Below are 23,807 nucleotides of genomic sequence, written 5' to 3' on the forward strand. Positions count from 1 at the left end.
AAAACCCAACAAATAAAAACCAAAACCAAACGAACAAATAATAATAAAAAAAAAATTTAAAAAAAAGCCACGCACACAGCGGCCGAAACCACGGTGCCGTGCACTGCCACCCCGTTCCCGCCGTGAGGGCGGTGAGGGCCGCGGGCCGGGCCGGGCCGGGCCGGGCGGGGCGGGCGGCAGGCGGCGCTGCGCACGCGGCCTCCCGGCCTCCCTCTCTCCCCTCCTTTCCTCCCGCCGGCCTCTTCCCGCCCGGTGGCGCCGGAATCAAACCGCGCCGCCCGCCCGCGACATGGTAAGCGGGGCCGCCCGCCCTCCGCCTCGCCCCGCTTTCCTTCCCGGGCGCCCGCAAAGGCTACGGGAGGAGCCGCGACCGCAGTGATGGCGGGTGACGGTGCCCGCGCCTCGCTGTCCCCCCGCCCCGGTGGCTCTGAGGGGAGCGGGGCTCCCGCTCCGGGGAGGCCCCACGGTGCCGGTTCTGGGGGTGCAGGTCAGCACAGCGTGGGCCGTGCCTTTGGGTTATTGGAGAGCGATGTAAACGAGCCGGCACCCGGAGTAGCGGCCATAGTGGCCGTGGCTCGGGGTGGGCACGGTGCCCGCTGCTTCCCCCCGGGACACGGGAGCCCAGGTGTGGCCAGGCTGAGCCTCTGGCTGCGGGGAGGTGGGAGCGGGCAGAGCGGATCGCAGGTGCGCTCACAGCACCGCATTCCTCCGTCTGCCTGCGGGAGCGGCAGCGAAAGGGATGCTTGTGGTATGGTTAATATTTGTGGTGGGGAACGCCTGCCAGTGAAGTAGGAATTAACGTGAAAGTCAATAACCTTCACGGAGAGTGCTCTTGGCTTCGTTGTTTTGCTCTGTTTGCCGGAGTGGCCGTGTGAAGCTTGACGCCCGAGGGGCGTAGCTACAAGCACATGGTTCCAGAGGCGCCGCTTCCATTCCACGTCGTGCACTTAACGCGTTTTGTTCCTGCTGCTGCTCCTGGCGTCTTCAGGACTCTTGGAGAAAGCGGGAGGTGGAAGTTAAATCCGTCTGCTTTCTGTTCATGCTCCTGCTTAAATGTTCACGGCAGCTCCAGGTTCTCATCCTGCAATATACTGACATCGCAGGAGGCAGCAGTGCTGACCTAGGGTATCGATGGCTGAAAGAGGAGAGAGGTGACCTAAAAAAATAATAATGGTGCTCTTTGTGACATATAATATTGAATTGCTTCTGCTCCTGTCTATGTATTACTGCAGCTGCATAAGCTAGCTTTTATGTTTATTTTTAAAAGTAAATCAATCTGGCCATTTTGCTTTTGGTGTATGTTTTTAAGTGTTATGTGCTGCCTGATCGTGTTCTTTTTAAAAAAGAAGCTGCTATTAAAAAGTAAAAATAGTGTTGACTCCTTTCTGTTGGAAACTCGGAAACATAACCATGTCTTTCTCACAGTATCTTGTTATTAGACTACTCACTTCCACTGATTTATAGGTGACAATATGCCTTTTGTTTGTTTGTTTGTTTTTTAAAATGAGACCTTTTGCTTCCAACATCCTATTTGGCCCTTTCCATCCTCCTTTCCCTTTTTTATAGCTGCACACGGTGTGTGAATCAGAGTGGGGCAAGGGGAAAATTCAGATTCCAATTGTGGCTGCTGCTTTTGGGTTGTTGAGGATTATGGTAAATGCTATTAATAAAACTCCCAATTCTCTGAGAAATATTTTATATCCTAATTTTATAAGAGGCATATCAAAATAGCACCTCTGAAAGTGACCAGAGGAGATTGTTTCTCAGTTTTGTGTTGTTGATAGCAGTTTGTGAATAGCCATTTCTGCCTTTTGCTTGTAGCTCAACCCTAGTTACTTAATGCTTGGTCACACAACCAGAGAGAAAAGAAATAAAAGCAGCATGGTTTTTAAAATGTGACCTTGAAGTTATGAAGTTGGTTTGGACTTTGAAGAAGGGCATACCTCAAAATGTTCTTTAGCACCTTAAAAAAAACCCGAATGGCCTACAGCTCACACTACTGTCTGCATATCACAAGATAGAAAGCAATTAAAAAAAACCCTAAACCAAACAGAAGGTACTCTTTATCTTTGTAAGAGTTATTAAAATTTGTGGGAGTTTGGTATAAATACATCTTTTGGGATTGGTATGTGTCAAGGAGCATTGAGGCTGGAGTGGGGTTGGGTTATGTGAATGGCTGGCTCCAAACTTAAAGGTAGGTCCCTCCATTTAATAGATGAGCTTAGTGTAGAGATTATTTGCAAAGGAGTTTATCTGAAAGTCTGGGTTTGGTGGCCAGGTATTTTAAAGGATGTCAAATATAACTTACAGGTAAATAGATTTGAATTCTGAGCACATACTAATTCTGATGACTGAATGTCTTGGTTAGTTTTTTTCTTTTTTTCCCCTGTTCTAGTCCAAGAAAAAAGGTCTGAGTTTTGAGGAGAAGAGGGCCCGTATGATGGAGATTTTTTTTGAAACAGTAAGTAACTTGCAATTGTCCTGCATTTACATTGGTGGGAAAACAGGTCCTAAAAGGAGCTTAACTGTGGATATAGCTGAACTCTTATCCTGGCAGGCATTTTACTGATGCCCTGTGACATCAGGGTGAAAATTACAGGGGCAAAACTTCATTTGTTTAACTTCTGATGAGGGGCCCATCCCCATGGGGAGACAAGGAATATAGATGCACAGGTGATGTTAAATTCTTCATGTGCTGCTTATGGACATCTTCTCATTTTGAGTCTGTTACCATAAGAAGGGACAGCAGGAAATTAGGAAGTATCTCACTGCATTTTACGGGAGGAGAAAGAAATCTGAACTTTAGAAAGACTGAGAGCAGAGTTGGAAAGGGTCCCTGGAGAGAGGAAACCTGGAGATCCAAAAGCTGAGCTACAATTGTATTGGTGGCACATGTAATGCACCATGTTTTACATTTTAGAAAAAATACTGTGACACTTGAGCAATGTGGTGTCTCTGTGCTGACAGTCTAATCTGGGATTTAAGGGCTTTATAGTCTAATTTGAAATGAAATATGATGGCTTCAGATCACCAAAGGAAAGAGAAGGGCTTGTTACAATGATAGGGTTTTTTTTATTACTTAATTCTCAGAATGTTCCAGTTCTATTGAGGGATATGCAGGCTATTTCCCAAGCAAAACCAAAACATACAATGTATTTCATACTTGCTTTTGTTGGCATTGAATTAGTGTAAAAAACACTCAGGCTTAGATGATGCTGTCATTTGGAACTGAAATGTCTTTTATATTTTGCACAGAAAGATGTCTTCCAGTTGAAGGATCTAGAGAAGATTGCTCCAAAAGAAAAAGGGATTAGTAAGTGTTTATAAAAGTTATTTCTCTTGAGCAAGAAATCATTTTTGAGACGGGTCCTGCAGTGTAAATTTTCCTGGCTACAGTCTTAGGTTTATGATTTTAATAATGGAAAATATAGCTAGAATGGGAGACTGGTCAGTGGCAGGGCTGTAGTCTTAAAAATGACATGGGATGGGGGCTTGCTTAGGCTCTGGGCTGTCTGACTTGCAGTGACTTTCAGTGTATGAAATCATTGTTTGCACTCAGGTATTAAATATATCTGCCTGTAATATCACAAATGTTTAAAATTCTAGTCCAAATGTACATGGGCAGTGTGCTCTTGAGCTTTTCTCCTCCAAAAATGGCTGGACAGCTATAGATGGAAGGGGCTTGTCTTTTCTAGAAAAGCCTTCCTGATGAGATCCATTGGTTTAGGATTAGGTCCAAGAGGATTTATCTATGCTCTTGGATTGTTTTGTATGTTCCTTATTAGTTTTCCTTCTATGCTCATTGACAAAAGGGAGGCAAAGCATAATGTTTGTGTAGTTACCACTGTCCTTCTCCAGCTTATCTTGGTGGCACTGCAAGAGTAAATGAACTTGCTGAGAGAACTGCAGATGTGAATATCGCAAAGCAGAGTTTTTCAGCTGTGTCAGCAGCTAACAGAGGCGTTCATGGGCTTCTGAAGAGATGTGGTGCTCTCTTGGTTGGTATGTCAATGCATGTGTTTAGTTGTAATTTACAGTAAAATTGAGTTTAGAGTTTCTAAAGCCATTAACACCTTTGAGTAGTCCAAATTCATCCTGTCTCTGCATATGAAGGCATTTAGCCACACAACCCAAGCCCCAGTTACTCTGAAAAGAAAAATTACTAACCTGCTCCCATCCTGACATCCAGCCTATAGCTTCCAAAAGATATGGGACCCCCTGTAATCTTGAAATTGAACATCAGGTACCAAAACCTGTAATTGAGCTCAAAAGTCTTTATATCTGCAACACCTGAGGAGAACATAACTACTTAGCTTTGTTGAACAGGTACCATTTTTTAAAAATGGTGAATTATACCACAGGTTTGAAAGGAAATGATCAGTTGTGTTCAGAAATGTTGATGCTTGTGAGTATAAATGATGTTTTATATTGGAAGTGACTATAATTAAAATCAGGATCTGTCCTTCGTGAGTCTGTAGACAGATAGCTTTAGTGCCTCTGCTGCTGTGAAGTGTATGCTGCTGAATACATTCCATTACAAAGTGAAACGTAATTACACTCCCAGTCAAGAAACTTAAGTTAATCCAAGTTAGAATTAAGATTGCAGGACAACTTCTCAGGTGCCTCTCATGGGTTTATTATGTTATTGTAGTGTAACATGCATGTATTTTGTGCAATACTTCTGAGCAGTGTTTTGCAAACATCTGGTAGCAGATGTGCAGAATAGCAGCATTTAGGAGCAAACTGCTGGTTTCAGAGAGATTCATTCCTTCAAGTGAAGCTTTGAGCATGTTGTCCTTGAGAAATCTTCCAGCTAGCTGACCCTGGAGGACAATACAGGTGATTGTAGATGTGGTATTCATAATTCTCCATAGTCCAGCTGCTATGCAGTTCTGATTTTACATTTTTGCTTTTATTAGCCTCGATGTCAGTGAAAGAGATTCTGCAGAGCCTTGTTGATGATGGCATGGTGGACACTGATAGAATTGGAACTTCCAATTATTTCTGGGCTTTCCCAAGTAAAGCTCTTCATGCCAGGAAGCGTAAATTGGAGGAGTTAGAGTCTCAGGTAAATATGTTTTATGAAAAATACTTGTTTATCTGAATAGGTTTGCTTTTTCTTATACCTCCTTGTCATTTTTGTTTATATCTCTCATGTGTACAAATGTACATGTCACACACACAGATTTTACTGTAGGAATTATCTGTCACTCATAGTAGGGCATTGTCATTATCTTACAGTTACCTCAGGAAAACTGGAGGTTTTTATTGGAGCTTGAGAAAACTTCTTGTCTACTTGCTGCTGAAAGCATGCTAGTCATGATGCAAAGCATCATTTAAGGACTCAAAGGTAGCATGCTTTTGTGTCTTTTATATAAGGTAGGCTATCATGAGGTAATAAAAGTGATGACAGCTGGAATGCATAACCTGAGTAGATGAGGCAATGGTTTCCACTTAGGCCATTGTGTTTTCATCTGCTTTTATTGGTGGCTTAATTTGTGAGCACTTCTGTAATCCCATACTGCACTTTTAGCAGGAGGAAAGAGCAAATTGGTGATGAATCACAGAATCAAGGAATGGTTGGGGTTAGAAGGGACCTCTGGAGATCTAGTCCAATTCCCTGCTAAAGCAGGTTCACCTGGAGCAGGTTGCACATGGTAATGTGCAGGTGGATCTGGAGTATCTCCAGAGAAGGAAAGTCAATGACCTCCCTGGGCACTGTTCCAGTGCTCTGTCACCCTCAAAGGAAAGAAGTTTTTTCTCTTACTTATATAAAACTTTGTGTTTGTGCCAGTTGCCCCTTGTCTTTTTGCTGGCCCTCACTGTAAAGAGTCTGGCTCCATCCTCTGGACACCTGCCCTTAAGGTATTTGTATTGATAAGGTCCCCTGTCTTCTGTGGAGTCATCTCTTCAGGCTGCACTGGTCCAGCTCCCTCAGCCTTCCTCATAAGAGAGATATTCCAGTCCCCTCCTTATCTCCACAGCCCTCTGCTGGACCCTCTCCAGTAGCTGCTTGTCTTTCTTCAGCTGAGGAGCCCAGAACAGGGCAGAGCACTCCTGAGGAGGCCTCGCCAGGGCAGAGGACAGGGGGAGGAGAGGCTCCTCTTCAGAAGAGCAGGGCATCTTTCATTGCAACACTGCTGTTCTGTGCATCTGGTTCCTTCCTGCTTTTTGGGAACTGTCTTTCTTTCTGCTTCTAATGGGAGTGGGAAAGCATCTATTTATCAGTTTATTTGCAATGGGAGTACATGGTAACAAGATGAACAAATGAGCTTTTTGAGATTATGTGGTGTGATTGTACTGCAGCACTGCCAACTCTTCCCGTGATTATTCAGCATTATGTTCTTTCTTCAAAGAATCATTTGAATTAATGCAGATTTACTGGTAGCATCTGAACATTTTTACAGCCATTATTTTCTTCAGGCATAGCTCTGAATGAATCTCAGGCATTGCTGTCTTATGTACAATGTTGTCAACTTCAGCTATTTCTTTGTATTTATACAGTTACATCAAAATAATCAAAAGAAAAATGCTTTTTTCCCCTGTCTTGAATTGAAAAGGGAGTTTGACTTAGCTGAATATGGTTTTACTGTTTTCAGGCATGAACTTAACCTGGCACAACTGGACTTAAATTAATTTTTATAGACTGGTAGTAACAATGCACTGGCTCTTATTCCAGTGGAGTTTCATTTGTCTGAAACAGATTAGTTTAACTCTGCACTGAGTTGGAACTGAACTTCCTTGTAAAATTACTCAACTTATTAGTACATTCACACAAGTTTTAGACAAGGCTGCTTACTCTGCCAGCACATAAATTGCCAACTGAAAAACTGAACAAATACATTCCAAAACTCCTGCTTTGTTCACCACACTCCCTGGTGCCACTGTTTTGTCGAATGCAAATGATTTGCTCTTGGATCCTTTTTGTTGTTGCTCATGCTCCATATTATAGCCAAGTAGCTGAAAGAAGGAATTGTATTTGTTGTCCTTGCCCTTGGGCCTAGTCCTATTGTGAATTTTGAACGTAATTGGTCAAGCAGGTCTCTGGCATACCCTGATGAATATCTTCTTGGAATGTCTTGCAGAATATGCTCCATGGTAAAATATCCAGGAATTGCCTACAATGGCTTAATGTGCTCCATGGTAAATATCCAGGAATTGCCTACAAAAATATGCTGAACTTCTTTAAATGTACTTTCACTTAAACAAACACATCTACACATCTGTTATTATGAAAGTGTAATAGGCACGTAGTTACTGATTTGTGATGCTATTTCTATGTAGAAATATACTATTCTGATATGAACAATTCTGCAATATAAAACTGTTCCAGAAACAGTTTTGTTACCAGAACCTTACTTGCAAACCAAGCCCTGCCCCTGTCATTTGGGCTTGTTGGTATGAGGGCTCTCTTTAGATGATGGTATGAGTCTACAAAAGTACTTCTCTTCATTACCTTGCTTTTCTGATGAGACTGGAAATGTTTCAGCATTTCAGGGAAAAGCATTTTCACTAGCTGAAAATAACTTCTCTGTTGACACAGTGGAAAGGTGGCATTTTCAATGAAAAGCTCTCTGAACGTATTTACAAGATGATAGCAGGTTCTGTCTGTGAGTTCAAATTAGCTCTATTGGTGTTTGTACTCTTCTTGATGTGCACACATACAGATTTTCTTAAGGACTTCTAAATCTAGTCACTGACTATCACAAAACTTCTTGTCAGAACATAAAAAGCAGAGGAAAAGAGTCAGCTATTGTACCATTTCCATTGCATGTTGCTTGTCTTTGATCATTCCCATGTAGAGCTCGTGGCATGCTGAGAGATGTGTTTTCTCTCTGTGTCTTGTCCACATTGATTGTTAACTACATGAGTGGGTCTCTGTGTAGCAGTTAAAAGCCAGAATCAGGCTGCCTTACTTAAAGCATGTTTAAAAATCCAGCAGTTCAGTTCATACTGCAATTAAGGCTTTTTCCCAGGAGGCATTATCTTTGTTTCCTGAGGGCATGGGTAAATAGTCAAGGGAAAGAGGGATCCCAAGTGCTAAATTGTCATTTGGAAATAATGTGGAGGGACAGAACAGGCTTCTTCATGATGTAAATTCCTCTACTAATTCACAGCACTGAGGCTTATGTTTGACAAGTTGGGCCTGCTACAGGACCTTTTGCCTGCATATGTTGGTACTTCAGAATGTTACAGCCAGGTTGCTCATAGCATTCTGCATTTTACAGAACTTGAGATTGTGGTAGGCTGTTTAAGGAGCTGTTCTTGAAACTTTTTTTTTTGTTTCAGATTTTTTAGTGATTATTAAGCCACATCCCATCTTGGAGATGCAGAAGCAAAGAAGTCTGGCTTGGTATTCATAATGAAGATCAAGCCAGTATTGTCTGGATGTTTTAAGCTGCACTTCACAGGGGTTCTGTATACACCAGACTTTTTCCAGGAAGGATTTATTACATGATCAGTGTGCAGAGATACCACAGTTAAAAACAATGCTAAAGTTTCTTTGGACAGCTTCCCTGCCTGACCCCATCTTTTGGCTTGCTTTTGTGGAGGCAGGTGTTTGGAGAGGGGCACTAATCCCTGAGGCAGATCTTGTGCAGATCTAATTAGTATCTTGGTGGTGCCCTCTAACCCCAAGTTAGAGGCCTGCTTGGGCCTCTTCCTGTTTTTCTGAAAAGCAAGGATAGCAAATGTCTTTAGTTTGTGTAGCATCTGCTAGAACTATTTCCTCTGATAGCTCCCACAGTGAGAATTGCTCAGTAGGTCCCTTTGGATTTTGTATTGATTTGTTTTGCAGTGGCATGGCTGCTCCTAAAGGTTTGTGCCTTCTGTCAGGTGCTTATTCTTCACCTCTTGGTTATGCTTATGCATCTGTGAAGAGAACCACTGGAAATATGTTGGAAGCTGCATTTTGAGGAGATGGGTTTATACACACATTTGTTTTGTTTGCATGTGGAAGTTGCATTTGCTTAAGTTGGGTACAGGTGTGAGATGGTGAAAGAAGAGCAAGGGTGTGGACTGAGAAATAATGTTTTAACAATGTTTGTAAATGGAGAAAATTTTAATGCAGCCTTGCTTGTAAAGAGAACTTTTGAAGCTTTACTGGGGGGTTTGTCTTCCTTCCCTAAGAAAAGGTGAAATGATGTGATCTTCTTCTAATATTTTTCTGTCTGTTGGATTTAGAAGCCTGGAGTTACTTAGGATCAGTTATAGTTTGACAAAACAAGATGTTTATTCTTGGTATAACAGTTGTGAGTGAGGAAAAGAGAAATCTTTCTGATGTAGCCTTAGTATAAACAGATTCAGCTTAGATTTTCTTTCATTTTTTTCATCTGTGTCTTGGGCAAAACACTTGAATCTGTGCTGAGAGGGACCTGAAATATCAAGCACTTCAAAGATGTTGTAGTTGTTAGTGTAACTATTGACAGTACTATTAGCACTGTAGTCCAGTAGCTTGGGAAAACAATTAGTTAGTTTCTTTCCTCAGTGTGGTGGTGTTCATTTCACTGTTCCATTTAAAACTGTTCATTTTACTGTGTTGTTATTTGTCTCATTTCTCATGGTGTTGCTCTCTTGCAGGTTAATCTTTTTGTGTTCTGAGGCTTTTACAAGGGAAAGTTTAACAGCCAAAATTGTTAGAGCTGCTCTTCCAGCTAAGGGCAAAATGGTGTCACCTTGAACTGCAATGGAGATGGAACAGAATCTTTTTACAGCAGGACACAGGATGGACATTTTGTGCTGTTCCCTGTGCTTGCTTCAACATACTCATGACCAAGAGACTTGAGAGTTGCTGGCAATGTTTTTCTCCCACTAAGCCTTGCATTGGGCCACTGTTAGTTAAGGTAGAAAAGATTAGTTGATGTTTCATTCCTTAAATCCCTGCCTTAGGGCTGGTAAAAGGAGGGATTTTCGCTTCCCATGACTCATATATTGAACCAAGCAGAGAATTTGCACTGGGTACATCCTGACTCACATTTGCCAGCTAGTTTGGAAAAAAAGAAAAAAAAAACAACAAACCCCACCCCCCAGGCAGGAATGAACTTGTTGAAATCAAGTGACTTCATATCTATTAAATTGTTTGTACTAATGAGCATTGAAATATGAAAAGTGAAAGAATTTATTTTAGTAAAAAAAAATTAAAGGAATGCTCTATTAGGAAATGCTTATGTTAGGAAAGCACATTGTTTGAAAATAGTTAATGGAAAAAAATATTCATATTGTGAGTAATCTGGCTTGAAGCCTCCTGAAGATATCTGACAACATAAGTAAAAGAACAGAACCTTGTTTATTTAGAATGCACACAAAAAAATTTTGAGTTTTAACCATCAGAAAGTTCTTTCAAGATGCAGCTTGGTCTATTTCTATCCTTTTAGATATATTTTTCCTCCTTAAATACTGTGACTGGAAAGTTGCTGAATAAGTCTGCTTGAGACCACTGACTGAAGCTCAGGAAACTTCTGCTGTCCTCATTGTTCCAGTGTGAGCAGCCTCCTCCTTCATCCCATTGACTCAAGTGTTGGGGTATTTCCACATGATTTGGAGGTTGATCCTGGACTGCAGTTAAGTACAAGGGCTCAGCAGTGGCTGGCTAAAAGCAACCAATCCTGAACTGAGGGTCAAATCCCTGGAGATGACAGATGTGCAGTGAGGAGTAGCAGACCTGATGGTGCTTGAAGTCGGGTGATGCTGCTGTAGATACTGGACAAGTTTTGTGTCCCAGATGGAGCTTTGCATCAGCAGGGAGAGCCTGTGGGACCTAGTTCTGTGGAGCAAGCTTTTGGCATTGCTTTGTAGAAATGTCCTCAGCAGATGGTACATGGCATCATCTCTTAGCAGAGCTCCTCACACACCTTGGGTCACTATTGCAGTTTTCAGCCTTTGATAGTTCTGAATGCAGGGTCTCACTGTTTTCGGTTTTTTTGCCTCTCAGCAGTGATGAGCTATTCCTAGAGGTACATGGGCAACACCTTTGGAATCCATGGCATAATGCTTTCAATAGAACAGTTTATTTTTGCATTGTAATATTTTTACATTATCCATTGAAAAGCTGTATTCAGTGTGTTTTTAAAAATTCTTTGTCTGTTTATTGAAAAACAAGGACTTGTGGGCATAAAATGTCTTAAGGTTTATCATGATCTGAAGCTTTGCTGTAATACATTTAGAAAGCTTAGCACTATCTTTTTCATATATATTTTATTAATTTTAAGTAGTAGATAGTATGGTTAAAGAATTGTCCTCTAAACCAGAGAAGTACATTTGCAGAACCAGAAGTCAGAACTAATGTGTGTGACTTATGCTAGGAATTACTTATTTAGACATTTTTCTCATTCAGTAATTTAGACATATGTGTGCTTACAATTTAATTTTATTAGGTGGCAGAAAATGCAATAAATTGTTCCTTTCCAGGAAAAGTAAAATTCTGATGGCTGAAGAGGTCTTTCTTTTAATGCCATTATAAGGCCTTGAGCAGTGTGGTCTAGCGGAATGTGTCCCTGCCCATGGCAGAGGTAGTTTGGACTGGATGGTCTTTAAGATCCCTTCCAACCCTTACCATTCTATTATTCTGTAATATGTAGTCAGGATCCCAGTGTGCTGACTAAGCTGTTAGAGTAGTCTTCCCATATGCATGCTAGGCCTCCTTTTTTCCCCTCTTATTTGAGGATGTGTCATTTAGCTTTCTACTTACATATTTAGTTAGTTAGTAAGTTATTCTTCCTTGGATTTTCCTGACCATTTTGATAGTCTGCAGTCCCAGTGAGCTGGGTGATTCCATTCTGTGCTGGCTCACTTTTTTTATTTCTCTTGCATAGTAATTACTCTCCCAACAGAGACAATTTGTGACCCTTCCCATGTTCAGCCTTCCGGCTTTCACTGACATGTACATTTTATTGGAACTGAAGGACTAGACTCATAAAGAAATGGCCTATTGCAGAGCTGGTATGGTGTGACTAACTCACTTCAAACCATCCAGGGGGAGCTGTAGCAATAAGGGCAAGAGGCTGAGAATTTGCAGAATTTAAACATTGTCAGTATGTTGATTACATTTATGCCCATTTGTTCATTGATCCTGTAAGGCTTATTCCCTCTATTAGTCCCCTGGAAAATGCTAAGAAAATTTTATTAGAATAGTCCACAATTTTTGTTACTTCTGCATCTTGCACTCGAAAAATGGTGATATCTTAAAATGATTGTGCATTTACTATGTCCTAAAATGTCCATCAGAGAACTCTTCTAATGCTGTAGCTTATTAGAGCCTTCTGGAATTATGTTTTATGGCATTCTACAAAGCCCTGGAGGGTATGCTTAGTTACTGCTGTCATGGCAGATTTCTAAAAATACAGTGCTCTGGAGGCTTCTGTTGGAATTAAGCAACTTCATAATTTGGTGTTCATTAGTTGAATTTCATGCTTTTCCTTTTACTGTTAATATATAACTAACTTGATGGCAACTGTGAAGTGTAGGTTTTTCTTTGCTTCCTTCTTGATGAGCATAAGATAAAATTGGCATGATTTAAGAGCAAATTTTTTTAAAACTGTCTTTGAAATAACTCTAAAAATTTTTACGTAGGTTTGAAGGAAGATTCCTACTACATTAAAAAGGATATATAGATGTTTATTCTGATGCAGGAAAACCACTAGGTTTTTCAAACAGGCTTGTGTGTGACACTGAATTTTTTAAGTAATATCATTACACAGTTTACCTTTTTGAAGAGGTTTGCACTGTGGCTGCTAGCTCCATTCCTGGCACTGCAGTGAAATTGTTAATCTGAAATGAAAAGAAACTGGAAGTAAAAACAGGGCTCTCACTGTAGAAGCCCAGTCAGGTCTGGCAGAGACACAGCCCTGCACATCTCCCTGTGCCCCATGGTCAGCATGGCAGGTGAGAATGACCATTCAGCAGATCGGCAGATAACCAGCATCCCAAGAAACTTTAAAGGCTTAAATGGTTTGTGCTGTCTGGAAATTTGCCTGTACTGTAAGGCCAGAAGCTTCCAGCCTAATGATAGGCAGCCAATACTACTTTCTGAGCTGGATTTGATGGAGACACTGAATTGTAGTCCTATTTAATGTAAACTTTGACTTTCACCTTAAAATCTTTTAATTCAATTAATATAGCATATTTTATTTTAGAAAATTAACATGCATGCAGAAATGAGCTACCAGCAAGCAATTATAGAAGTCTCACTTCATAGAATTTTCCTCTTCTGAAAGGAATAAAATGAAAGAAAAACTAAACAAAAAACCCAGAGTATAAGACCAAAATGTGTTATTTTGATGCAGGGAGGCTTTAGAGGAAAAGGTCTTTCTTGTCACAGCCAAACAGCTCATTATTTTTGAACACATGGAAAGACTCTTCTTTGTATCAAGAATTGGCGATGACTGGGTGATCTGTCTAAGCATTGTTTAAAAATGACAAAATTGGCATTAAGAGTTAGTTTGTAGAACTGCTGTCAAAACTCTGAAGTTTGATAGATGTGTTTTACTGAGGTTTATTATTTTACTGATAATATCTCAGTGTAGAATTTGGGCATTTCTAGAAGTTTGTGGAATAAAGTTTGATTTTGTTTCTAAAGTCTTTAAGCAGAATGAGAGCTCAGGGAATATTGCATGAATATGGTGTTTTAACTTGTGCCTGTCTCTACATAGTCCCTGAAGGCATTGTCAGTGTATGGTCCAGCTGCTTTGGATAGCAGTCTTTAAAAACCCTTCAGGGAAAAATTGAAACTTCTCTTCATCCTCTCCCTTTCTTTCCAAGGGAAAAGATCTTTCTATGTTCTTCCTGCCTTGAACAGGCCTATTAACTACCACCTTGGACTTTGTAGGCTTATTAAATACCCTAATGTTCAGTAACAAGCATATCCTTCATGTCCAGGTATGAAAATTTTCTGTAGTTCTGTCAGTCATGTGAATGTCTTTTGAAGTTCTTTCAGCTTTCCTTATTAGATTGCTTGCATTTGTGAAACAGTGTTGAATGAGGTGTTTCAGCTGTTTTTTGTTGGTTTGGGGTTTTTTTAGGTTGATTGGGGTGTACTTGATATTTGTATCTGAGTAGACAGCCATCTGTCCCTCAGGTCGTGCCAATTACGCCAACTCTGAAAGCAGCCACAGAAATTCAGTTCTTTCATTGAGGCTGCACAACTGTTTCTTTCACCTTCTGTCTTTTAAGGAGGTTGGCCTTGAGCAGTTACTTTTTGTTGCATAACCACTACTTATCAAATGGTGTTGCAAATGAATGAAGCAAAAACAAAAGCTCTTGGCAAGACATTTTCTCTAAATTAACTTAATTATTATGGCAAATCTAAAAAGATGGAAAATAATTGCATTAAAATATGTTTAATGTAGAGGGATTTGCTGTATGGTAATACTTTTAAAATAATTGCAGGTAACAATATCAGGTTTGTACATTTGAACCTTCATGTGGATGGGTGAAGGTTCCTATGGAGGGGGAATTTCTCATTTGTTTCTTCTGAATACCCCACATTTTATTTTATTTGCCAGAAAAAAACCAAATACTCATATTCAACATGGCCTGAGAACAGAGCCATGCCTAATTTACTGTATGATATTTCAGCTTACTCTCATCTGTTAGCATGTTAAGTAAATCAGGATTATAGGCCAAATTTTATCTTGAAATGTAAAATGAATTGTGTTTGTGGGAGGGGCAAGTAAATCAGTTTTTCCCACATGGATACTCTAGCAAAACATAGAAATATTTATGAGTGCAGAGATCTGACTTAAGAATTGCTAGTTTTTGAGAGTCTTTGTAGTGTTTTGTCAAACAGTTGTATGGAGAGTCAGGTATTTTTTCAGTTTAGTCCCCTGAAAAAAACCCTTCACTTACTTAGCATGACTGTCAGATACTTTTTTTTAATCACTGACATATTTATAGTGCTAAACTTAAAAATTCACACTTGTTATCTCTTCAGTCCCTCTTAAAAAAGATAGAATTTACACATTGGCAGGATTAATACTATGATGTTTTGGAGCAAGTGTTATTTACTTAAAATAATCACTGTACTATCCTTTAATTTAATAGCAAATATGATGTATTATGGGGGAAAGGGAATGTATTCAGCTCTGTCTTAATGAGCATGATGAGGGAGTCAAGAGCTTATGGGTCAGGATAAAAGAGCAGAGTGGAAAGAGTGACCCTGTTGTGGGTATGTGCTGCAGGCTGCCTGATCAAGAGGAGGAGGGGGATGAGGCCTTCTACAGGCAATTAGCAGCAAGTTTGAAAGTCACCGGCCTTGGTTCTTGTGGGGAACTTTTAAGCCGTCTGACATCTGCTGGAGAAGCTGTACAGCAATACTCAGTCAGTCCAGGAGGTTCCTGGAAAGCATTGACAATAACTTCCTGCCACAGATGGTGGAGGATCTCACAAGGAATGGTGTGCTGACTGACCTCATAGTAACCAACAAGGAAGTCTTGTTGGGATGTGAAGGTTGGGGGCAGCCTTGGCTGTAGCGACCACAAGATTGTTGTATCCATCAGTGTTGGATGAAGAGGTAGCAGGACAGCAGGCAAGATGATGACCATGGAGTTTAGGTGAACTCACTTGAGCCTCTTTAGGGATATTCTTGGAAGAATCCCATGGGAACCAGGCTCAGCAGGGAAGAGCGGGCCAGGAGAGTTGGTGGATGATCAAGGCTCACTTCCTCCAGGCTTGAAAATGATGCATCCTTATGAGAAAGAAGTCAGGCCAAGGGCACAAGAAACAAACCACCATGGATAAATAAAGAACTGCTGTCATTACTCAAGCAAAAGCAAAAAGTTACCAGGAAACAGAAGCAAGGCCAGGCCACTTGGAGTGAATATTGAGAGGTGGTCAGGAGAAGTAGAAATGAAACTTGAAAGGCCAAGTCCTATCTAAAATTACATCTGGCCACCTTCTGAAATTCAACAGGGACAAATGCAGGGTCCCACACTCAGGGAGGAAAAACAGCATGCATCAGGCTAGGGGCTGACCTGCTGGAAGGCAACTCAGCAGAGAAGGACTCAGAGAACTTGGTGGACAGCAAGCTGTCCCTGAGCCAGCTGTGTGCTGTGAGCCAGCCAGGGTGGCCAAGAAGGCCAGTGGTTTTCTGGGAGTGCATTGGAAAAAGCAAGTTAAGGGAAGTGATACTGTCCCTCTGCTCAGTCCTGGTGAGGCCACATTTGAAGTTCTGTGTCTAGTTCTGAGTTCCACAGTAGAAGAGAGACATGGAGCTCCTGGAGGGGTCCAGTGAAGAACTACTAAGTTGGTCGAGGGTCTGGAGAATTTCTCCTATGAGGAAAGGCTGCAGGAGCCAGGCTTGTTCAGCCTCAAGAAGAGGTGACTGACAGGGGACCTCCTTAATGTGTATAAATATCAAAAGGGTGGCCATCAAGAGGATGGATCGAGGCTCTTTTTGGTGGTGCAAAGCAACAGGATAAGAGGCAGTGGGCAGAAACTAATGCACAGGAAGTTCTACCTGAAATGAGGGATAAGGTCGCTCACTGTACAGGTGACCGAGCACCAGCACAGGTTGCCCAGAGGGGTTGTGGAGTCTCCGCCACTGAAGATATTCAAGAACAATCTGGACACAATCCTGTGCAGTGTGCCCTGCTTGAACAGGAACATTGAACCAGATGATCCACTGTGGTCCCTTCCAACCTGACCAATTATGTGATTATTTTTCTCCAGAAAATCAAGTTTATTCCTATTCTCTCCCAAGTTTTTTTATTGACTCTTTCAAAGATTGCATTAAAATTTTTCTTGTGGTAAAATTTATATCATGCATAAAGAGAAGAGAGTTCTTGAACATTTTTCCAATATACCTATATTTCAGTATTTAAAACCAAATTTTTTATGAATACAGAAATGTGGTGGGCCCTAACTCTTCCATTCTTTTTTTCGACAGTCTGTTTTCCTTCCATTTTATGATGTCCTCTTGCTGAAAAAATCTTTCTTCTTCAGTTTATGAGTTAAAAATTCTTACTTGATCTTGCTTTATCTCTACTCTTGTTCTTACTTCTATTTCCTGAACTGTTGCAGAGTCCTACTTGCTCTTTCTATGTTCCACCAAATACAGATCCCTACTTCATATTGCTGAAATGACTTGGAGTGGCTCAGGGTAAGACCTTGCATGTTGCTTTCTCTTCCTTTCACAAATGTTAAAAGATAAGAAAAAAAAATACATCTTAGTTGTATTTATGTAGCGAGTGTATGTTTGCAGTTTGTGCCTCACTGAGAGTTTAATGGGATATTTATCACATCCCTGACTGAGGCCCCAGTGGACCTGGTGGCTGCTCCTGCTGTAGTTCAGTTCAGTGGGTGGGTTATATGGAGAAATGGCATTTCATGAGTGATACGGGACATCCCGGCATCAGAGCAGAGGCCACAGTACTGCAGGTCACAGGAGGGCTCTCCATGCTGCTGTGACCATGATTAGCTGGCTGCAAAGTTTGCTTACATGTATTTGGAAACTCTGGGAAGCATGGATTTGTGACTGTGTGTGTAAAAGGAGTAGCTGTATGCTTGCTTAGTGTAGTACTTAAGAAAGCAGTTCTGCATTTCAGTGTGCTGCCCTTTGGGATTTTCCTTCCTCTAAGTTTTAGCCAACAGTAATTGTTAAGTGATTTCTTTTAGTAATGTTCTCTGCCTTTCTTTTAACACAAAGGTCTGTTTTCAATATTTTCAGATTGTTCTTTGGCTGTTGATCTTTGCATTTTTCCTCTCTATATATTATTAGTCTGTTTTTAGCTTCAATTTTTTCTTTCTTTAAAATCTAGAGGAATGCTTTGAAGTACTTTCTTTCCATACCTTCTGTCAATTCTACTTAAGTTTTTCAGTAGTGAGTTAGTTTTCCCATAGAAAAGAAATACCCTATCTACTGCTTAATGTTACCCTAAACCTCTTGAACTGCTTTCGTTTAACCAAAAGACAACTAGCCTTGCCTTTAGCCTGAAACAAGGCACAGTGAGCTTCAAACCCAAAGCAAATAACTTTACAAGTTAGAAATGATTAAAAAATTGATGTCTTTAATTCTTCTGTAGTGCCACAGTGAATGGAGCTCACAAGAGCAGTAGTTTTGAATACCATTTTTGGTTGAGTGTTTGGCGGAAAGAAAACCCAAACAGATGATATTTCTTTTTCAGACCATAATGATAGTGAGTTAACAGCTGTGAGCACTCTTGGTGGTTAGCATGTGAGACCTTGGCTTGATTCTTGGCCAGTGAACATACTCAGGGGCTGGGTTTGCATGGCTTATACTGGGTTTGTAGATATTTTAATATGCTGGTGAGACAAGCTACATGTTTGGTGGGATACTGGTGGTTAGAGTGGTTAAAAACAGGGAATCAGATGGCATAGGACCAACAAAAACTTTTGCTGAAGAAAAAAAAAGTAGTTTTTTATTCTAGAATATAAGTTTATCAGTCAGGTTTTGAGAAAGACTGGAACTGAAACCTACTGCCCTTGTTCATTGGGGTTAAACATTAGTCTTCCAAATGTACATCAGTGGCTTGCTGAAGTGGAGCCCTGGTATTAATGTGTTCCTACTAGATTATAAATGATGTGAGTATGTCTAATCTTTGTTCTTTGGTACAAACCAGACCCCAAGTTCCCTGATGGAACTGGTGGTTATCACCAGCACACAGCACTTTGCACACCCAAACTGCTGCACACACATGTCTAGCTAAACATTGTGATCCCTTTGGGGATTTTGGGGGGGACTTTGGATTGTATCAGTGTCTAAGGCTAGTGGCCATTTCATTGATCACACTGGTCAGTAAACCAAAGAAATTGTTCCCCAACTCTCCTGTTTTATAGATGCTAGTTACATTAAACTGTCTTCTTGCAGGCTCCCACTGTGTTTTGAAAACATGAAAATGCTCTTGTGGAGAACATTTTTAACTTCTTAATTTTGAATTATTTAGTCTCCTCTCCATTTTCGTTCCCCTAGATGATGTTTTTGCTGCTTTCTTGCATCTTGCTTAATCATGTGCTGATTCAGAGCAGTCAGATAGAAGAGACATGAAACTTTGTAGTGGAGTAGAGTCTCTCTGTACTTCTCCACAGCTGGTCTGTTACACTTGTGGCAGAAGGTTGTTCCTGTGTCAGCCCAGACATGTCTCTCAAGAAACATAGAGGGCACACAGTATCTTTATCTCTGGACTGGTCTCTCTGCTTTTGACAGGAGATAGATTTCTCAGAGTGGTTAATGTTCCTTGAGAAATTGTTTGCCAGTTCCCCTGAAAAGTTGCTCCAAGGATTGAAATATTCCATTTGCTACTGTGCTGCTTTGCAATCAGGTTTTTCTACAGCTGGTGAGTGGGAAAGTAAGTCACTGTATTTGTCCAGATGTGGTCGTCTGCTATCATACATACACAATGTTTGCATATTCTGCTTTTTTTTTTCTTTTTAATGTCCTATAAACTGTCATTTGCCATTTGCACTTGCCTTTCAATTAAGTATTGTATCATGTGTATCCTTCCTTCCTCTGACTCCTTTATCCTTGCTGTCTTTCCTTCTTTCATTATAGTTATTTTCAGCTGTTTTCCCACCTCTCTATCCAAGCCTTTCTGATTCTCTCATAGTCATAGATTCTTTGTACAAACCCTGGGCATCTGTTCCTCACCCTTTGAATCCTTGTCCTCTGTTAGGGTTTTTTCTATATCTTGTCTCCTTCTGCTCTTCCTTTCTGTATCCTCAGATTTATTTGTTATAGAGGATAACCACCATGACTTCAAAATAATGCATAAAGAGCTGAGGTGTCACTTTATTTCATAAATTTTTTTGTTATGTGTAATAATAATAAAAGAATAATTTAAAAATCAGAAAGTACCCAAGCAATTAAAATCTGTGAGTTAAGAAGGCAATATCTTAAATAAGATTTTGTAAAAATCATCTTTGCTTTTAGGCAAAGGAAGGTCTTCTAACCTCATGGCACAGTAAACTTGCATGTTGTGTACGACAGAATTTAAGAAATTCCTTTATCTCCCATAGTTTGTCATTAGTGTTTCTTGCATTAGTAAATGATGTGGCATACAGAGGATCAAGAAAATGATAAGATGCCTTACTGGGTGCTTCCATGCTGGAAACTGGCTTTTATGATTTGCACTCATTGAGAGCTCCTCCTCTACATCCATTTTAGAGAAAGCAGAAATATTCCTTAAGAACTTAATGAGTATGAAAAAAAAAACAGAGAAAGTGACACCTTTATGACCTCTCTTGCAGAGAGCATTGGCTTCTTTGCACTTGCAGTATAAGGGTCTAGGTAAGCTCCTTGGCTTCTCTATGTCCTCTGTGGGTTTTGCTCCAGAAAAATCCTGCATTCAGAGATGCCAAATGACTTGCTCTGGGGTTTGTGTTCCCTGGACTTAGTGAAGTGCAAACTGCATCTAAGTACTTAGCCCCTTCTGAACTGTATATCTCTGTTTGATAGGGCATGATGTGGGGACTAACACACCTACTCTTTTAAGAATTTTGTGGAAAGCCTGGAAGGAGTACTCTTTGACTATCCACCGAAATTAAGATGTTGGTGTACTTCAAGCCACACAGTGAAACCCATGCTGCCTCTGTGGTTTCTTGCATGAGAGCAGCAGGTAAACAGCTGGACATAGTTTTCCTCAAATTATGTCTTACCATTAGTATAATTCCTATATAAATTGAAGAAAACTAAAGCATTCTTTTAGAAAGGAGACTTTTTGTCTGTATGCATGCTCACACATGCATGAACACAGAGTAATTATTTTTTTAAATCAAGCTGTGAAAGGAACCACTAAACTCAGTGAGCTGCAGTTGGGCTGTATCGTAATCTTTATGGACCACCAGTATGGAGTTTGTTTTTACTGTTATGACTGATCTTCAGGACTTGGCAGTTAGCTCTGCCTGATATTATCATGCATTTACATTTAGTATTCTGAAAATACGGACCAAACATTAGTTTAAATTGAAATTGAGAAGTGATTGTACCTCCAAAGGAGTGCAGTTTGTATTGCATGAATGTATTTATATCAGCTGCACAATTTTAGTGATATGGTTAAATTATCAAGGCTGGAGATTGCAAGAAATATCTTGGAATGCTTTTGCACTCAGTGGGATCCTCAGTGAGAAAGGGAATGTAGAAGTGGAGGACTCCTGTGGGGGATCTTGGGGTAGAGCAGAGTAAAAGCTGAGCTCTGACAGCTGTTCTTTTCACAGTTAGTGTGATATATTGGTATACTGGTTAGTGCTTTAGTTTTAAAACTAAAACAAAGGGTACTCAAAAAGCATGCTGTTGTTTCGTTTTTTCCTCTTTTGTGTTGGTTTCAATGCAGTAACTGTGTTTTATTAGAATTTTTTTTTTTTCATTCTCGTTCATCTCATTTAATATTTCAAGGTGCTTTGTCTGATGCTGAGTATGGTGTCCCTGGGGGTCGAGTCATAGTCCTGCTCAGCTTAAGAGTTTCCAAAGTATCTCTGGAAAACTGCCAACTGAACTGGAAAGGCCTGGTTCAAGATGGGTGGGAGGTTAATGGAGAGAGCTCTCTCTTGGCAAATTATTTCTCCTGATGTTACAGAAAAATGGAAGGATTATTCACACCAGCCCTGTGAGATTCCTCTGCCTTGGGCTTGAAGGAAGGGATCTCTGTGAGGTCTGGCAGTGCAAGGGCCACACAGTAAAAGGGGGCCACAGCTTTGCATGCCTTTGAACAGAGGCTTCTGTTCATCAGCATGTAAAAGGGTTTGGGGCTGTGCCAGTGGCATACCAGACTTTGGGAACACCGGTATCCACAGCTGAGCAGGTGGAGCTGCTGCAGCTTTTGTCACTGCTTCCGATGAATAGGGACAGCTGGAAAAGGACCAAAGGAAATCATCAGATCCAAAGCCTCCATGTTAGGGGGTCCTTTACATAGAGATGCCAGATTATGGTATGAAATAGGATTTTAGTCCCATGCTGAACATGCAGTATATAACAAGATTATGTGCCACGGGAATAAATATTTCTTAGACTTGAGGTTGTTTCCTGTAATTCTTCTCTGTGGGTCAGAGCCTCAGATTTATATTTTGGCACTTTTGTATTTATTTTGTCTTTATTTTTATTACAAAAGTTACACATGTATTTTAAAATTTAATTATTTTTTAAACACATGTATTTTAAAAAGATATAGTCACTTGTTTATTTAAATACATTAATATTTATGCACTTTTTATAGCTGTGTCTAATGTTACTGGAAAAGTTTTATTTTGTACTTTGTTTTCTTTATTAGTTTGCTGAAAGCAGTCAGAAAAAAGAGGCTTTAGAAAAAAGCATCGGGAAGTCAAAAATTGGACGTGAAGATACTGTAAGTTGCTTTGGGGGGGACATAATCCTACAAGGAAATAGTGCTACAAGTATGTAGTGCTACAAGTATGTACTTCTTGTAAATACTAATGTAGTACTTCCAGGTGTTTTCAGATATAAAAGTATCTTAAAACTTGAACTACCCAGAGGCCTGTACCAGAGTTGCCAAAGGGTGCTGAACTGCCAGATCTGGTAACTACAAACTTAGATGTTGGTTTGGGTTTTTTTCAACTTCTTTGTAATATAGTTTCCTAAATTACTGTTCTGAGCAGTAATGTAAGCCCAGTGCTCTTTGCTGCTGAAGCTGTTAACACTGAAAAAAATATATCTAGGCTTCCTGTTTGTCATAACCAACATATTAGTTAGAAATACTTTGTGTGGTATTCTAAGTTGCTGACTTGCTCTGAGATGCTCAGTCTGAAGTGATTTAAACATCCAATAAACACGCACAGCCAGAAGCTTTCAGGAGGAATTGAATTTTGTAGGGAAGTGCCAAATCTTCAAATCCAAACTGTTTTGTAGAAATACTCTAGGTTTTCCCTATGTATGTTTCATTTATCTAGTAAGGAATAGAGCGAACCTTGCCATCAAACTCTGTTAATGTTGCAGTTCCACAAATTCAATTAAAACCTGCTTGTTGGCAGTGTCTTTAATGGGGATTCTTTATTCATTCATTCACAATGGACTGTAATCAGGAATCACAGGCAAGTTTCTCATAATTGTGCTTGTCATGTTTCCAAACAAACTGTTTCAGCCTTGGGATTCTCCAGCATGTGGCGTGCCCTACAGACAGCTATTGGTCTGGAAATCCTGTTCTGGCTGATGTTTCCAACATTTTCATTCCTGATTATACATCAAGAAGAAGTCCTAAAAAATCTAGATTGCAATGTAGGTCTCCAAGCATCTCACCTCCATACCTCAGCATCTGGAAACTTTTGATTTCCGTTCTGCATTTTCAGAACATGCTGAATCCAAACTGTTGGCAAAAGCACTGGGAATATGGAAGTTTGTGGGGGGAAAACCCAACAACTGTAAACAAAATCCCAAATCCACAAACACCTCAGACTGCTGGGTTACCATGGAGATTGCCATTGGTAAAATCTCGATGGCTTACAAACTCATGCAATCTGGCTCTTCTAGGCTACCCTAGCTTGAGTTATTTGAATATCAGCCAGTTCCAGTGTTTGTCTGTAGCTACAGACTGAATTAGAAGTATGTGCTGAGCTGGCTGTCGGAGAGCTCATGTTGAGTCAGTGTCTGCAGATTCTTATTGATCAATAGAATCTTTGAGGTCAATATTGCGTACAATCCTAGCAAAGACTACCATGTCATAAATGCATGAATTTATTTTTGAGACCATTGTTCTTAAATGGTGTGCAAAAGAAAAAAAGACAAATTCAGAGGGTGTTGATACACAGCATCTCAATTTGTGGAAGGGTGGATGGTAGGTTTTTCTGTAATGCCGTCTTTAATTACGAGACTAGCACTCCTAAATACTGCTTAACCTTTAAGCCAAATAATT

General features: G+C 40.3%; 1 protein-coding gene across 1 annotated transcript in view; it reads left to right on the plus strand.

The window, feature by feature from the left end:
• The first annotated feature begins 226 nt into the window (after window positions 1-226).
• The window catches only part of MND1 (meiotic nuclear divisions 1), a 41,207-nt gene continuing 17,626 nt past the window's right edge, over window positions 227-23,807 (plus strand). Inside the window, exons 1-5 of the mRNA XM_071432700.1 lie at window positions 227-292; window positions 2,396-2,461; window positions 3,256-3,313; window positions 4,920-5,068; window positions 22,212-22,286. Coding sequence (XP_071288801.1) covers window positions 290-292; window positions 2,396-2,461; window positions 3,256-3,313; window positions 4,920-5,068; window positions 22,212-22,286 — 351 coding nt within the window. The 5' untranslated portion in view covers window positions 227-289. The remainder of the gene's footprint in view (window positions 293-2,395; window positions 2,462-3,255; window positions 3,314-4,919; window positions 5,069-22,211; window positions 22,287-23,807) is intronic.

This window comes from Agelaius tricolor, unplaced genomic scaffold (genome assembly GCF_023055355.1).
Source record: "Agelaius tricolor isolate 1412-34295 unplaced genomic scaffold, bAgeTri1.0.p SCAF_8, whole genome shotgun sequence".
NCBI classification, from domain to species: Eukaryota; Metazoa; Chordata; class Aves; order Passeriformes; family Icteridae; genus Agelaius; species Agelaius tricolor.